The following is a 16,321-nucleotide window of genomic DNA, read 5'->3' as shown; positions in this document are numbered from 1 at the left end:
TAAGAGAAGTAATTCAAACGGTTAGTCAATTTAATATATTTTGTATACCATTTAAACGCTACATAACAATGCATTTTTTGAAACGTGCAGTATCAACGACAAGACACCACTGAGTATCATTTCCAACGTGTTAGTATTTCAATTTTTATGAGTTAATAGGATTTCAAATCTTTATATGTATTTTGTTTTGTTATTAGATTCTACCTGTTCAATAACAAGAAATCCAGATATTTGCAACTTAATGAAGAAAACAGATCTGATTATATGGTACGAGGATCCTATGACACATAAACATGCTTTTGAAGCCTTAGATGAGACTTTAAAATATGTTTTAAAAGGTGGTAACCGTAACAGTTGTGAAGATCTTTTTTTTTTGGGGGGGGGGGTTATTGTTTTTGGGGTGATTTTAGACAAATCCTACCAGTGGTACAAAATGGATCACAGAGTGACATTGTTAATGCTTCACTTAGTTCGTCCCACATTTGGTCCAAATACAAGGTGCTTAGGTTAACAAAAAAGATGAGGTTAGTTGTCGGGTGTCAATCATTAGATATGGAAGCTACTAGAAGATTTGCAGAATGATTGTTAGAACTTGGTGAAGGAAAACTTAACGGTCAAGATGACGGCCAAGGCATTATAGATATACCAGATGATCTTTTGATTGGTGAGACATCTGATCCGATTTCTTATTCGATTGATTTTGTATATCCATCATTATTGGATAATTTTAATGATATTGCATACTTTCAAGAAATTGCCATACTTGCACTTTTAAATGAGGTTGTCCAAGACATTAATGGCAGTTTTTTATTGTTTTTTTTTCGGAAAAGAAGTTGAATACGTCAGTTCTGATAGTATAGATCAGTCTGATAGTGTTGGGTCTGGTTTCGATCCAACATACTCACCAGATTTCCTAAATGGTTTAAAGATGTCAGGAATGCCTAACCATAGATTGGTTCTAAAAGTTGGTGTCCCAATAATGTTATTATGGAATATTGAATAGAAGAACGGTTTGTGCAACAACACTAGATTACTAGTAATTAACTTGGACTGGCGTTTTATTGAAGTAAAGGTTATTTCAGGTACTAACATTGGTTATCGCGCTTATATAACTCGTAGTGGTTTAACCCCTTTAGTTACGAAACTTCCATTCAAACTCAAACGAAGAAAATTGCAGTTGCAGTTTATTTTGCAATGAACATTAACAAAAATCAAGGTCAGTCACTAGCAAGAGTTGGCATAGACCTACGAGAACCGGTGTTTACACATGGTCAACTATATGTAGCTTTATCACGAGTGAAGAGTAGAGACAATGTTAAAATGCTTAGACAATGAAGGTAAAGTTACAAATAAAACTACAAATGTGGTTTATAAGGTAGTGTTTAGTAGTTTGTGAATTTTTATTTTTAAGTTTTAATTATGTTTCTAAGCACAGAAGAAGAACAAAACGAAGTGAGAGGCCGGGGGGCATAGAAAAGAGTCGAGTCGATCAGGCTCGACGACCGGGAAAAGCAATTGTAAATTGAATGTTATTTTGGTTGAAAACTATGTTTAATAATAATTTATTCTGGTACTGGTATTATTAACAACTATATATCATGATTCTGTCACAACAAATATATATCAAAACTATTTTATCGTTTAAAATTACGTGTAATTGCTACACGATTTATATATTTCCACCTGTGTCGTACACGGGTCAATAACCTTGTGATATCAATAAAGCAATTAATGATTCTCACAACATGTTGGAGAATTTCACGAGTTTGACATAAGGGGTTTTCTCCTATATAAAAGCAATGGAAATGGGTTGTGTGAAACAGGGGGTGAAAACGCCACGTATACGCCACATCAGTTTTCACATACCATTTTCACACTTCCAAATTTCACTAGAAATACCCCATAATACTTTCAACCCCATTTTTTAGACCCACTTTAATCACATTCACCAATCACCACCTTCAAAATGATGGGCCCACATGCACACCACCTTTTCACCATCGCCAAACTTTTGGCGGAATCAATTTGGAGCCCCCTTCACGATGAAGGGGGGTGGTGTTCTGCCACTTTCACGCCGCCAAAAGGCCTCTCACGATGCCCCTGTGAGAGGTATTTCCATTGCTCTAAGTTTGAAAAAAGTGAAAACATCAAAGTGATTGGCTTTCTTTGAATCTACAATCGAGCTACTTAGATGAATTTAGATTAGAAAAGCCGGTGAAAATTTAGTTTTGATCGTATTTCTTAATTCTGATTTTAGGCTTCTATGGTTTATGATAAGGCTTAAATTAAAAAATATGTATATTTGTAGAAAAGTGGTATTGAAGGGTGGAGAGTCGACGTTCTTTAGATAATGTAGGAGGGGCAAAGCCCATATTTCGAAAATGGGTAGTGGTGTAACTGTGTAAGGCATGTTTCACATGTCATATAGGTGGACAAACCTCCCATTACATATATCCTAAAAACATATGATCTACTATAGATAACATCAATGATGGTTTGAAACATCTCATGCGACATGGGGTATGTTTGGCATGAAGCTTTTAGGAGCTACAAGCTTCAAGCTTTTAAGAAAAAGCTCATACTCAATTAAAAGCTCTGTTTGGTTCAAGGAGCTTGAAGCTTTTAGGTCAGGAGAAAAAGCTTAAAGCTTCTACTAGTAGCGTTTAGAAAGAGCTACAAGCTTTTAGTATGCTAATTTACTTAAATAACCTTCCAAAATAAATACATTTACTATTATTGATTTTAGTTATGCCCATTTTAGTAATTTTATACGTTTTATTAAAAGCTCCATCTACTCTGCCAAACATCTAAGGGTATGTTTGGCAAAACTAGCTGGTGGCTGTTAGCTGTAAGCTGGAAGCTGAAGGCTGGAAGCTGGTAGCTGAAGGCTGGAAGCTGGTAGCTGCTAGCTGTAGCTTTATAAATTTGTTTAGGTGTTTGACAGATTAGTAGAAGCTTTTAATAAAACTAGTTGGGTGCCCGCGTGGTGCGGCGGAATGGGCGCACAACCTAATATCAACCGCATAATTAGTGTCAGTACATGATTCACTTGATGACAGTGCATGCATAACCTGAATGTAGACGTGTAATTCATGGAAATGCCGTAAGTGTGTAAATGATGGCGAAGATCAAGAAACAAAGCTGAAATATACAGTAATTTCAAAAATAATTTTTTAAACCAACCTATTTTGATAAGAATCCCTCTCTGAACATGCATTGTTCTAATCTGAAACATGTTCTGACCTGACCATTTTCGACTCAATAACGTACCGACACGAACCGAACTAATTTAACCCATTTTGTATCGACTCGTTCTGACCCTAATTTGGTCTTACATATGACACAAGTTCATCTGACTCGACTCCTAATTTGGTCTTACACATGACTCGTGCTCACCTGACTCAACTTGTTACTGATCATAACCGATAATCACGTAGTATGTTAATTTTTTAAAGTTAAAGAAGTATAACAATATCATACTCAAATTAAAGAAAATAAAATACTCGTTTTTATGATGTAATTTGTTTAAAAAATTATTAACGTGTGAAAAAGTTACGCCCCTTAAAAAAGCCGTGGGGATAGTTAGTTTTGAATAAGTGTTAAATGTGTAACTATTATATAAATTAACAAAAGTTGATAGAAGTTCAAGTGCTAAACTTGTAAATTTAAATGTAAAAGCTTGTAGCTAGCTTTTTCTCAAACGTTAATATGGAGCTTTTTCTACCAATTTAAAAGCTTGAAGCTACTTCTACCAAACAAAACTTTTTACTAAATATGAGTTTTTTCTTAAAAGCTTAAAGCTTGAAGCTCCCAAAAGCTCATTGCCAAACATACCCATGGTGTCATAAACAAAGACTATATACTAAAAAAAGTTATTTATTATATAAAATGGTTTCATAGTAAATAAATAAAGTGTATAGACACCTTTTATACTTTATTTTAAACAGAATTACAGAAATTGTCCTTTATGTTTGCATTAAACATCAGAGGTTGTCCTTTATCTTTAAAAGTAACATATTTTGTACTTTACGTTTTAAAATGTTACACCATTTGTCCTTTAGTCCTAACCCAGTTAGTTTTTATCGTTAAGTCTGCTCATCTGCATTGCACATGAGGGTAAATTGGTCATTTTACCCCCTTATTAAAAAACATTTTAAAAAATAAAAGAATATATATATTTATATATTTCTCTCTTCCGTTCATACACCACTACCGTCTTCTCCGGTGAGCCACCACAGCCACCGAAACTCACCCACCGTTTTCTCTCCCACCTGCGACCACCACCACCATACCATAACCCACCCCACCCCCATACAACCACCGGACCACCACCTCACAACCGCAAAAGGCTCGTTGGTCTATTTATCCCTCATCAATCAAGCCTCTACAACAGTTTAAATCCCCAATTTACTAGGGTTTCGACCCGATTTCGGATCTATCACTGATTTCAAACAACATACCAGTGATAGTGGGGGGGGGGGGGGGTAAACAGGCGGTGGTCTTCTTGCTGGCCACCAGATCTGTGATGGTGCGTTTTTGTTGTTGCCGTCGGAGATCGAAGAGAGTAGATCTGAGATAAAGAGATAGTCAACTGAGAGAGAGGGAGAGAGATGCCGACGGTAGATGCATCGGCGGCAGTTAGTGGGTGGTTGTAGGGTTTGGATTTGGAGGTGGGGAACGACGGTGAAACCTGGTGGTGATGGCAAGTGGGGGCGGTGGTGGCTGGTGGTAGAGAGAGAGACGGGGGAGATGATAGAGGGAAAGAACCTTTCGACTCGTGGCCGTGTGATTTGCACTTTGTTGTGAATCCTCCAGTCGCCGTGTTTGAAGGAGTGGTGGTGGTGGTAACAGACATGGTGGTTCAGATAGAGGGAAAGAGAAGGGTAAGAGAGAGAGAGTATCATATATATCTATATTATAATTATGTAATATATTAATTTTTCTAAACTGTTTTAAAAAATTAAAATAAGTAAAATCCAATTTGCCCTCATGTACAAAGCATGTGACCTGAGTTAACGATAAAAACTAATTAGGTTAGGGCTAAAGGACAAACGGTGTAACATTTTGAAACGTAAAGTACAAAATATGTTACTTTTAAAGATAAAGAACAACCTCTGACATTTAATGCAAACATAAAGGACAATTTCTGTAATTCTGTCTTTATTTTACCCCGTAATTAACAATTAACAACTCGCCTAATATAATTCTTTGTTGGAGTCACATGGGGGTGTAAGCGAGCCGAGCTCGAGCTTGACTAGGCTTGAGCTCAACGTGTTTTGACTTACTAGAGCCCCAACTTGGTTCATTTCGAACTCTTTCTCTAAAGCTCGAGTTCGGCTTGTAAGTTGTTTTTTAAGCTCACGGTCGTCTCATTTATTATTTATTTATTTAGTAAACCATACATGTTTCTTAAGATTGGCTCGAGCTCGTGCAGTACCTTAAATTAGTCAGGGCTCATATCGAGCTTGGCTGTGCAGTGTAATGATTACATCAAAGTCCCAAAAAAGAATAAAACTTAAAAACACAAAAGACTCGACAAGCCTCAAAGAGTCTAAACAAGCTTCCTATCAAAGGCTCACACTCTGGCTCGATCACTAAACAAGCTTTATTTGATGACCAGGCTTAGCTAGAGCTCGAAAAGGCTCAGCTCATTTGGAGCCTTTTATCGATCCGAGCTACTCGAGTATAGCTTCGCACGTTTGCACCCCTAGTGTCACTTCAATCGGGTCGGATCTTATCCGCACACCGTTTACCCGCACATAACACCCCATAGGCGACTTCATAAAACCCTAAACCCTAACAATCAATCAATCCAATTGAAATCAATATTCAGATCTGAGGATATCGGCCATGGCTTCAAGATGCAACAGATTCATGAATAAAGCTTCAATTTCAAATCTCAAATCAGCATTTAAGTCCGCCTCTGTTCCCAAATCTGCACCTTCGTCCCCAAAGTTTTCTCTTCCGACCGCCTCACCTGTTCCTCGCTTTTCAATCTCAAGGTATAATCATTTGATTTTAGTTGTTCATTTGTTGGGAGTTTAAATCTCTTTACTGGGCCGGGGGAAGCATGCTTGTGTGGACCTTACTGGGGTGTCCCCTCTTGTCGGGCTTAGGGACACCGGGTTTGTTGCTAGGCGGGCCGTGTTAAAGGCAGAAGCAGGAAAAATTGCTAAGCACGAGAAGGCGTGTGGGGAGAATCAACACGCCTTCATTCCTTTTGCTTTTGATACATTTGGGTCTCTTGCTCCCGATGCTGCTGCGTTTCTAAAAAGAGTTCAGCGGGTCGTGCACAGTAACTCAACGACGCCAAAGAACGATAAATTTATTTTCAGTAGGATCAGTTTTGCCATTCAAAAGGGGGTGGCGGCGCAGCTTGTTGCCCGCTTACCTGCCTCTTTATTGTAATTGGATCCTTTTATTTGAAATGACAAGCAATTTCACCAAAAAATTATCTTTTAATTGTGAGCTCGGCTCATTTATTATTTATAGATAACATAATATAACCGAACTGAAGTCATCAGTTAATTTGTTTTCTTAACCAATCGGTTTTCGGTTAACTTGTTTGGTTTATGCTAAAATTTTTGCTTAGAAATACATGAAATGGAGCTATAAAATATGAAATCAATGAAATGCAGATATAAAAGCTAGAAATATATGAAAGTATGAATGGTACGGTTCGGTTAATTTCGGTTGGGTACAGAAAAACCGGTAACCAATTTTCATTTAATTCGGTTTTCTCGGTTTTCAGTAAATTTTGGTTCAGTTTCGTCGGTTTTTGGTTAACAGTTCAGTTATTTCTCACACATCATAATATATGTTATTTACTCAATTTTATCATAATTTTATAAAACTATTCTAAAGCTATATATTTAACATATTATATAAAAATCTATAAGTAATAGGCTCGTTTAGGCACACGATCCGACTCGAGCTCAGCAAGTGAAACTAGGGCTTGGGCTTGTTTACAAAACAAGCTTAATTTTAGGCTCAAGCTCGTTTAAACTCAGCTCGACTCGGGCCTTTAACGAGCCAATATCGAGTAGCTCATGAGCGGCTTGCCTCGTTTGAATCTCTAGTTGTGGTTGAATTTAATTTAAGAGATTTTGAATAGTTTTCTGCCGATCAGTAGTTTGCAAATACTCAATATTAAAGAGTTTGTGATGATGTATTTGGTAGGTTCCCGTCAGAACTTGGATGCGTGCAGTCGCTATTGCCTCTACATAATGCAGTTGCTGCAGCAAGATTGACATCCTGCTTGAGCACTAGTTCAAGGAGTTGCAGATCTCTTTCACAGGGTACACTCTGCCGTACCTCTCCTGGCCTCTAATATGTTTTGTGTTGTTTTACTGTGAGTCACAACTTCTCCCATGCGATCCGTGTGTTGCTTCTATAGCTTGTGTTCATGATAGTATGTTTTCTCACTTTCTGTATCATGTTTGTCGGATACGAATCGCGATATTGCATTGCTGTAGACATGATTCTTTGATGCATGTGAAAATATTTGTGTGTGCATGCTATATGAAACAAGAGTGTTGCATGTCTTAACCTAAAGGCTATATAAGATGATAGTCATCATTTTTCTTTTCTCATTGTTTATATTAAATGTGCATTATGAGAGTAGCGTGTATGAATTAGATTTCTACTGTGCAAAGCTTAGTGCTTTAGTGCTGCATTGATAGTGTATGCTTGTAAGTAGTTAGTAAATTTTTATCTTTTGTCAAAGATTAGCTTAGTAAATGTGGTTTAGTTTATTTAAATAATAATTATATATGTTATAGAAGTAAGTAATTTGTTCAGGGAAAAAGTCCCATTGCTTTCTAGGTTGATGTGGAATCAAAAGATGCTAGAATAGACGTTTGTTTTATGAAATAAGTGTGGTTAAAGTCATTATGCATCAGAGAAAGTAGAAACACATTACCGAGTTGATTAAGTATCTAGAGTGTGAGAGGATGCATTGATCAGGTATCTGACTGGAGTTTGGTTCCTGCAGGCACATAATTTTCTCAACGCATGAAAGAAATAAAGTGGGATTTACAAGACCTGTGTTCGTGTTAAGTATGAATATTTACCAAATTAGAAGTTTTAAGATTATTATTAAACTCTGCCCAAGTCAATGAGGGGAACTTTTTGAGTGTTTTCGACTCTTGTTTATTTGCTATTATATGCAAAAGCACAAACATTTGATAAGAGCTTTATTTCACTAGAAGTCTTTAGTGTTCATTCTGTTGGTTAATTTAAACTTACTCTATCAATACATTGACTTTGATGGTAGTTTTGTGGTGGCACACCTATTAGATGCATATATTATTTGTGACATACCTGGATAGTTATAATTTGAATGTGTTGCAACAAGACGCGTATTTGTGCTTAATTAGCTGAAACTAGAGTATATAGTAACAAGAATTCTCGTTTTCCCAGATGCATTTGATGGATCGTGATACGTTTTGCTGTTTGTAGAGGTGGGCTCAAGTCATGATCTTGAAATGTGAACTGTTTGTTGAACCCTGTGATTTGTTTGAAAGTAGGCTCCTTGTTATTTGAACCTGTAACAACATAACTGCGGAAATAATATAAATCTATAAGTATTTGCATTCATGATGAGAGTAGAGTATTTATAGTAACACGAGATTCTCGTTTTCCTCAGATGAATTTGATGGAACGTGATACATTATGCTGTTATTAGAGACGGGCTTGCTTCATCGTGCTAATAAGATGGAACCCTACTTGGATTATATATAATTAATGTTTATTGATGTTCACAAGTATTAGGAAGTCGAAACCATTTATATAGATTCAAAACAAGATTCTTTTTAAATCAATTTTTGCATGATCTTGAAATATTTGATTGTAACATGACTACATAGAGGGTCGTATCCGTATCTGATATGGGTTCTTTTTGTTTGAACTAGAGCTAGGTTTATCGGTTCCAAGGTGACCCGTTAGCAGACCGAAATCATTGAACAAGAAGGCAGGTTTTGTGATTCATCCCAGTTATTTTTGCAGCTCATAATAGATGCCTGAACAAGTCTCGCATTAAGATGTTTACACATAACTTTAAGATGTTTCTTTTGTTGATTGCTCTCGTGTTTTCACCAATTATTTGGCTTAATTTTACCTTATTTTGTGTGATATCATTCGTTTTTGTACATGTGCTCAATTAAGGCTAAATGAAACGAAATGAACAAATGCGTTTTATAGAAAATTCCAAAATCTACATACAAATGATTGACTATAAGTTAAACTAATATCATATCAGCTATAGTATTAAGTTATCATTCAATCCAGCTAAAACCGGCCTCTTTCGACACCTTTTTGTCTCTCATCATCTTCCTCATGGCATCTGCATCCTCCCACTTACCAAATCGCGCATAAATATTATTCATCATAACATAAACAAAGTCACCGTCACCTTCAAGATCAACCACCTTTCTAGCTGCAGTTTCAGCCACTTTTAAATCCCCACAATCGACACAAGCTGCAAGCAATGCCCTCCAAACACCCCCACACGACTCAAACCCGAGCTGGCTTATCATTCCTTCAGCTCTCCAAACCTCACCTTCATGACCCATAAGCCTGATCATGCAAGAACAATGCTCAACCGTTGGGTCTATGTTGTAACTGTGTATCATTGATTCAAAGTATTGGATTGCAACTTCTAACGGCGTCTTGTTATGCCAACAAGCCGATAACACATTCAAAAACGTGATCCCGTCTGGGTGTATATCTTTTGTTTGTTTCATTTGCTTGAATAGTTCAATCACTTTACTTGAATTCTCATTATGAGCAAATCCCGATATCATTGCGTTCCAAGTTACTAAATTTTTGTCGGGCACCGATTCAAAAATGAATTCGGCTATGTTTACTTGCCCACATTTAGAGTACATGTCAATCAAAGCACTTCCAACGACTACTGATTCATCAAAACCGAGCTTCAAAACACAACAATGGATTAAAATCCCTGATGTATATGCACCAACACGCGCCACACCACTTAAAATACTTGAAAACGTGAACTCGTCCATTTGAACCCCATTCGAGTGCATTAAATTAAACACCTTAAGGGCATTTCTTGGACTGTTATGGTTCACGTATCCGGTTAGAATCGAGTTCCACGAAGATGAATTAGGGTTCGGCATTGTCAACAGAATCTCAATGGCTTGTTCCATGTCACCAAACCTTGCAATGCCCGTGATGATCTCGTTATATGTTATCGTATCTGGGTTAGGCATTTGATTCAAAAACCCGACTGCTTGCTCGATCCTTTCATTTCGAGTGCACGCATCAATCACCGAGTTCCACGAAAACGTGTCCTTAAACCACATTTCGTTGAAAATCTTGATCGCGTCTTCAACAACCTCACATTTTCCATACATATCAATCAAACAATTAGACACAAATGTACTACATTCCACACCAGATTTAACAACCTTGGAGTGAACAGACTTACCTAACCATATAAAATTCAACCGTCCACAAACAGCTAAAACCGCAGTATACGAGTATGAATCCGAACAAATTCCCGACCTTTCTAGCTCAAGAAACAAACTCAAGCCCCGACGAAACTTCCCCGAACGAACATACCCCGAGATCAATGTGTTCCAAGCAACTAAACCCGGTTCAGGAATTTCATCAAACAGTTGGTGGGCATCTTTTACCAAGTCCATTTTAACATAGAAATTGATCAATGCAGATGAAATAAACCCATTGGCAGTTAACTCAGATTTTAAAACGTAGCAATGAAGCTGTAACCCATGGTTATAAAGACCCGAATTCGTGCATTCTCGGATCTTGTGAACCAGATCATATTCATTTGGTTTGGTACCATTATTAGAATAAGAATTAAAAGGGTTTAATTGGGTGAATTCAGTGCTGGTTATGAATTGTTTTGGATATAAAATGTGTTGTAGATGTTTATGGTTTGGTAAATATGATTTTGTTACTGCAGCAAAAACCTTCATAAGGTCCCTTAGAACTAGTATTAAGCCACCCGCGTTGCGATGGAGGTCTAAAATCATGCCAAGTAGCATCATTGCCGCATTGTTGTAAACGACCACCTATATTGGAATAACTCGTAAAACATAAGAAATAAAAGCGAAAGTTAAACTGAACAAAAAGTTTAATGTGTAGGAATTTTTCTATTCCGTAAACATATAAAATGATCCAATTACAATAGAGAGGCAGGTAAGCGGTCAACAAGTTGCACCGTCACTCCTTTTGAATGACAAAACCTTTATGTCTCCAAGCTCTTTAACAATCTTCACCGGCTTGTTTTCGAAAATGTACTCGTTTCTAACCTTCCATAAGCACCAAATGGCCACCATAACAACGGAATATACCAATTTTCTTTTATGCCCCGTGCCTGGAATCAGTTTTACAACCTCAATTAAGTCTTGGACTCCTTTAACCTGAAACGGTTGAATACTACACCACTTTCCAATTCTTTGCCACACCATAGTTGCGACATAGCAAGATGTAAAAATTTGGTCGAGCGATTCCTCTGCCGCAAGACAATTACTATATATATCTGGACCAAAAAACATTTTTCTTTTTATCAGATTATCGCTATTTGGGAGACGGTTCTGAAGGGCCCGCCAAACAATCACGTTCACCTTCATCGGAACCCAATTATTCAATTTTAAGATACTCTTAGGGCAAGGAGGATCAACCCTATAAAGTAACTTCTTCATCGAAGCAACTGAGAAAGACCCTGAAGCATCACCACCCCACACCCAGTTGTCTTCCCACCCTTAAAACTGAAATAATAAAGCAAATTTAACAATGCCATTAGTTTGGTTACCGCTTCCTCATACAGGGGCTTAGTTTTCCAATTCCATTTTTATCGAATAACTTCCATCATTAACTTTAACACGATCAACCACCACACAAGACTTCACCCCTTCTAACGAGAACAAAGTAGGGAACCGGTTTTTCAAAGTATCATCGGTTAACCAAGCATCCAACCAAAACAGAATATTAAACCCATTACCCACATGCCCTTTGATAGTTCCGGTTAACGAAGCCTGAGCGGTTGCCAATGATTTTTCAATCTTTACCATTCTATCCCATGTGTCATTTAATCGTTTGTTGTTGGGAATAGATGACCAAGATCTAAGCATGTGATGAATAGCTAATCTTTTTTCAAAAACTATCATTTTCTACTTTAAAGTTTAAAGGGTCACCATCATTTTGATAAAAGGGCTAAATTTGACTCTTTGAGAGGACACTAACCTAACCCCCATCGTCTTAGTCGAAATTAATTTAATTCATGTTCGACTCTCTTATGAATTTTGTTGTAGTTGTTTCTTTGGTCATCTTTTATTCACTTTATTTCTAATTTATTTCTTCACACACACATATATATCTCTCACTTGTACTCCTTTGACTTGTATTATATTCTAAAACAAAAATTGAAAATTTTGTAAGTATATATACGATACACGAAAATTGCTCGATGAAATTTAAAGGAAAAATTATAAATTATGTGAATTCATCTATTAAGAGTCTCGATTTTTATACGCTTTAGGCCATCAAAATAGTTGGGTCGCCCGTGAAGTTCACACGAGTAGTTATCTTATTTGTGTATGATGTATATACATAGTTGACCATATCAGATATCACGCTAATGCATATTGGAGTTACTTACAAAATTGGCCTTTCGGTTTTTAAAATAACGTACAAGATGCATTTTAATATTACTTATTATGTCAGATACGTGAGTTAAAGTGAATACACAACCCATAATTGACCTTTTAATTTTTAAAATAACGCACAAGTTATTATATCATATACGTGAGTGAGGGCTTTAGGTTTTAAAAAATTATATAAAAGTGGTTATACAGATAATGACTAAGTAATCTTAGTATGATCTTGTACGTTATTTGAATTATTATGATTGGCATATAATTAGTAATATGACTTAAGTAATCTTAATATGCATCTTGTATGTTATTTGAATTACGATTGAGATATGAGTAATATGACATAAGCAATCTTAATATGCATCTTGTACGTTATTTGAATTACGATTGATAAACCATGAGGTGACGGGTGTAAGTAAGGATTTCACTGATGGTCTGATACACACGTTTCATCGATGGACATTCCATCAAGAGGCTATCTTTTTTCTTTAGAACGACTTTATATTTGTGTATAGGTCGTCACACTCTTTAATTTGGAGAGCTCCCTTACCCCACTCTAGCTAGACTATGTTGTCTTAATCGTAAGCACGCAAACTTCAGAGTTGGCTTTGGGGTTCCTCCGGGAACCATACTTTCAGTTGTCACTTAACAGTCGTTGTGTTGCCAGTCCTGCCACAAGAACAAAAATCTCTGACAACGGATATTTTTTTTTTACTATTTTTAAAGTATTACATTTTAGTTATTACTTTTATGTTAGATTTGTTTAGTGATTGTTTTCATTAGTGATGGATATTGGTTTTAAACTTTTGATGATAATCTTATATATAGGATTATTGCAAGACTTTACCAATTAATAAAACAAGACATCACTAATACACTAGGACTTGAATACAACTTTGGTTATCATTCAGTTTTGTTTCATAACCGAACCGAACCTATCCCATATTCATCAAATACATCAAACAGAATATCCTGAAATTAAAATTTAAAAATTTATGTCACACTTCAAACCCAAACATAATAACATAGTATTAAACAACATGCATGTCTCCTTCTTTAAGCATGAAACCTATACATAATATTAATATTATGCATGCATGTTTCATTTGGTCACTTAGCTCTGGCTGCTTGAAGATGATGATGGGTACCCAATTCCATGCCGAGTATTCGGAAACACCACAAACACCGAACCCGAAATCGTCCCGATCACAGGCGGGATCACCATCATCAACGTCTTCTCATTCGTCTCGAACCCGGGGTAAAAACACTGGACAGTATTATCATCCAGCAATGCTACCACTGCAAAAACCACCGCGGCAAAAGCCGCATGCACAAAGTCCCCGATCCTAAGCTTATATTTCGAGACATCCACAGAGTCAGACGGAGACGGAGACGGCCAGAACCCATTCGGGGTGGCTACCCCATAATGGGTAGTGCCGTCTTCGTCTTCGTAGCTGTCTGTGAATGAGGAGAATATGCATGAGAGGCCGCAGACGGTGATGAGGGCCGCGGAGAGGTATTTGTTGACGGTCGAGCAGTGGCCGTTGTTCGTTAGGACCGGGTGTAGGAACTGGAATGTGAAGACGGTCGCAGTCGGAAGGAGTTTTATTAGGTTTCCGACGCCAGAGAATGTCTTGTCTTTTATGGTCGTGGTGGCCATTTTCATCGTATTTTAACTTTTGAACTGAAATAGCAAATTTAAATAAAACCTGGTATAAAGAAATATAGGTTGTGAAACTTATTGAGGTGTGTGTATAAGTGCATGTATATATAAGCATGTTTATTATATGTGGGACATGCTTAGATTAGAAGTAGGATGATGTGGCAATGGGTTACTTCTACTCTTCAATTAACAAACGGTTCTTCTAAGGTTTATACAAGTCTTACTAAAAATAATTAAAGGTATGCTGCTTCTTTATAATTAAGATAAAAGGTGTTTTTCAACGTTACAAAGTTGAACATATATCTTAATGTATTACGTGTAATTATGGTGAAGGACCTTTTCACCTGGTTTTTGTAATAACGAAAGAGGTTTAAATATTAAAAAATAAAATAAAATCATTGGTAGAGTTTTAGTGTTATTAAGGGATTTTGATTAAGTGGGTTTATTTAATATCAAAGTGAAATCTGAATAAACATTGACACAAGTTAAAAGGTTTGAAACTAGTTCGATATCGATGCCCCTTGTGAAATGTGAATTGAAAGACTATACCTGATATATGGTATTTAGAACGCAGTATACTTTAATTGAGTTTTTTGGGTTAACCAGAAACCTAAAAAGCATAACAATTTAACCAACCAAATTACTACGGTTAAGTTGACATGCCTACATGGACGGTTAACACTAATCAAGTAGTCAGCAATAACCATATTATCGTAGATAGCCGACAAAGTTTCAGCTAGAGGGTGTTTGAGGTTCCTTATTATAGCTTCTTATAACTTAGGGGTTATAAGTTATAAGGTGTTTGAAAAAGTTAGATTTTGTGAATGTATAAGGTATAAGTTACAACTTTGTAACTTATAACTTATGTCTTAAATAAATTAAAAGGAGGTAAAATAAGAAATCTCAAACAACCCCTAAGTTTAACCGAATTAACCGCCACACGTTTCAACAAAACTTTGTGATGGTCTTCCGTCATTAAAAAGTATATTAGGTTTACTCCAAGTTGAGGGAGTTGATAATATAATATATTAATTTATATTTGTATATTATTTTTAATGCTGTGTCGTACTCCATTTTTAGAAAATATGTTGTGCTGTTTTACAAATATATTTTTTATATGTTCGGTAGTTTTACAAATTTATATTTTTTATATTGAATTATGCAGTTGTTTGGGAAAATATGTTGGCAGTTTTATTTACGATTAAAGTGTGGTTATCGTCTCAATGCTTTATTAAATTTGCTATTTTAGTTCAAAAGTTTAAAATTTTGTTATGTTTGTTCATAGAGTTTCATTTCGTTACAATTTTCGTTCATTTGGTTTGTTACATTTGTTATTTCAGTCCAAAATATGTTAATGAGATGGACGAAATTTACAACGAAAAGATAAATTTTAAGCTTTTAGACTAATATAACAAACTAGTTTTAGAGCCCATGTAACACACGGGATTATCCAAATAATAAAATTACAAGTAAGAAAATAATTACATAACGTATATGAAAAAATGTATTACATCTATGCTTGTGTCTATATTATGTATATATAAATTGATTTTATTTATATCACAAAATGATTTTTTAAATAAACTTAATAAAAAAATGCATGCTCAAAAACGTACCTGAGAACGCTCTTTTTATTGAAACTTTCATTGTCAGTATCATGTATGTATAATTGAAATAATGCAGGAAGAGGACTTCTCATACAATAGTAGTTTTGGCCATTCAGCCTAAATACTAAAGGAATGTTACCTTTATTGATATATTTATGAATTTGCAACCCATAGAAGGAAATGAGAACATTAAAATTATAACGACAGTTGTTCTTTAAAAACTATGTTTCTCTGAGATAAACCATGAAAAAGATTTTGATAAGTTTGACAACACAAAAAATAACATGTTGACTCATTTAATTTTGTGATTATTTTGATTCATTTGAGGATAGTGTTGCATGACATATTTCTCATACAATGTTTGGATCACTATTGAAGAAAAAATTAATTCAAACACAAATGCTTCAAAT

General features: G+C 35.9%; 3 protein-coding genes and 1 pseudogene across 12 annotated transcripts; 1 reads left to right on the top strand and 3 right to left on the bottom strand.

Moving 5' to 3' along the window:
- Nucleotides 1-5,786: 5,786 nt before the first annotated feature.
- On the top strand, nt 5,787-9,132 carry LOC143581923 (protein NONRESPONDING TO OXYLIPINS 2, mitochondrial-like). Of its 10 annotated transcripts, none has more exons than XR_013143902.1 (4): nt 5,787-6,002; nt 7,180-7,298; nt 7,994-8,058; nt 8,913-9,132. XR_013143902.1 is itself a non-coding variant. In XM_077064602.1 (3 exons), exons 1-3 carry the CDS (start codon nt 5,851-5,853, stop codon nt 8,936-8,938), a joined length of 297 nt encoding a protein of 98 aa, XP_076920717.1. In that variant the 5' UTR covers nt 5,787-5,850; the 3' UTR covers nt 8,939-9,132. The 10 variants fall into 10 exon arrangements, 8 of the variants coding, with proteins under 8 accessions (XP_076920717.1, XP_076920714.1, XP_076920718.1 ...); XR_013143901.1 differs by having other exon boundaries at nt 7,180-7,351; XM_077064602.1 differs by lacking the exon at nt 7,994-8,058.
- Nucleotides 9,099-10,975, bottom strand: LOC143581922 (putative pentatricopeptide repeat-containing protein At5g47460). The gene has a single exon (XM_077064597.1). The coding sequence runs from the start codon at nt 10,959-10,961 to the stop codon at nt 9,276-9,278; it is 1,686 nt and encodes a 561-aa protein (XP_076920712.1). The 5' UTR covers nt 10,962-10,975; the 3' UTR covers nt 9,099-9,275.
- Nucleotides 10,976-11,192: 217 nt separating this feature from the next.
- LOC143581927 (uncharacterized) lies at nt 11,193-12,059 on the bottom strand. The gene is made up of 2 exons (XM_077064610.1): nt 11,852-12,059; nt 11,193-11,749 (listed from the first exon to the last, which is right to left on the bottom strand). Exons 1-2 carry the CDS (start codon nt 12,057-12,059, stop codon nt 11,193-11,195), a joined length of 765 nt encoding a protein of 254 aa, XP_076920725.1.
- A 1,486-nt stretch (nt 12,060-13,545) lies between these two features.
- Nucleotides 13,546-14,301, bottom strand: LOC143581934 (protein DMP2 pseudogene; annotated as a pseudogene).
- Between the last annotated feature and the right edge of the window lie 2,020 nt (nt 14,302-16,321).

This window comes from Bidens hawaiensis, unplaced genomic scaffold (assembly GCF_021521415.1).
Source record: "Bidens hawaiensis isolate Kalapana, Puna unplaced genomic scaffold, B.hawaiensis_p1.1 tig00031258_1, whole genome shotgun sequence".
Classification (NCBI taxonomy): Eukaryota; Viridiplantae; Streptophyta; class Magnoliopsida; order Asterales; family Asteraceae; genus Bidens; species Bidens hawaiensis.
This window is presented reverse-complemented; position numbering and strand designations above follow the sequence as displayed.

Bases quoted from the DNA above. Each gene is read 5' to 3' on its own strand.
- LOC143581927 (XM_077064610.1), bottom strand. From the start codon at position 12,059: ATGGTAAAGATTGAAAAATCATTGGCAACCGCTCAGGCTTCGTTAACC. The intron at 11,750-11,851 runs GTTATTCGATAA...TTCAGTTTTAAG, and splicing joins TGTTAAAGTTAATGATGGAA to GGTGGGAAGACAACTGGGTG.
- LOC143581922 (XM_077064597.1), bottom strand. From the start codon at position 10,961: ATGAAGGTTTTTGCTGCAGTAACAAAATCATATTTACCAAACCATAAA.
- LOC143581923 (XM_077064599.1), top strand. From the start codon at position 5,851: ATGGCTTCAAGATGCAACAGATTCATGAATAAAGCTTCAATTTCAAAT. The intron at 6,003-7,179 runs GTATAATCATTT...TGTATTTGGTAG, and splicing joins CCTCGCTTTTCAATCTCAAG to GTTCCCGTCAGAACTTGGAT.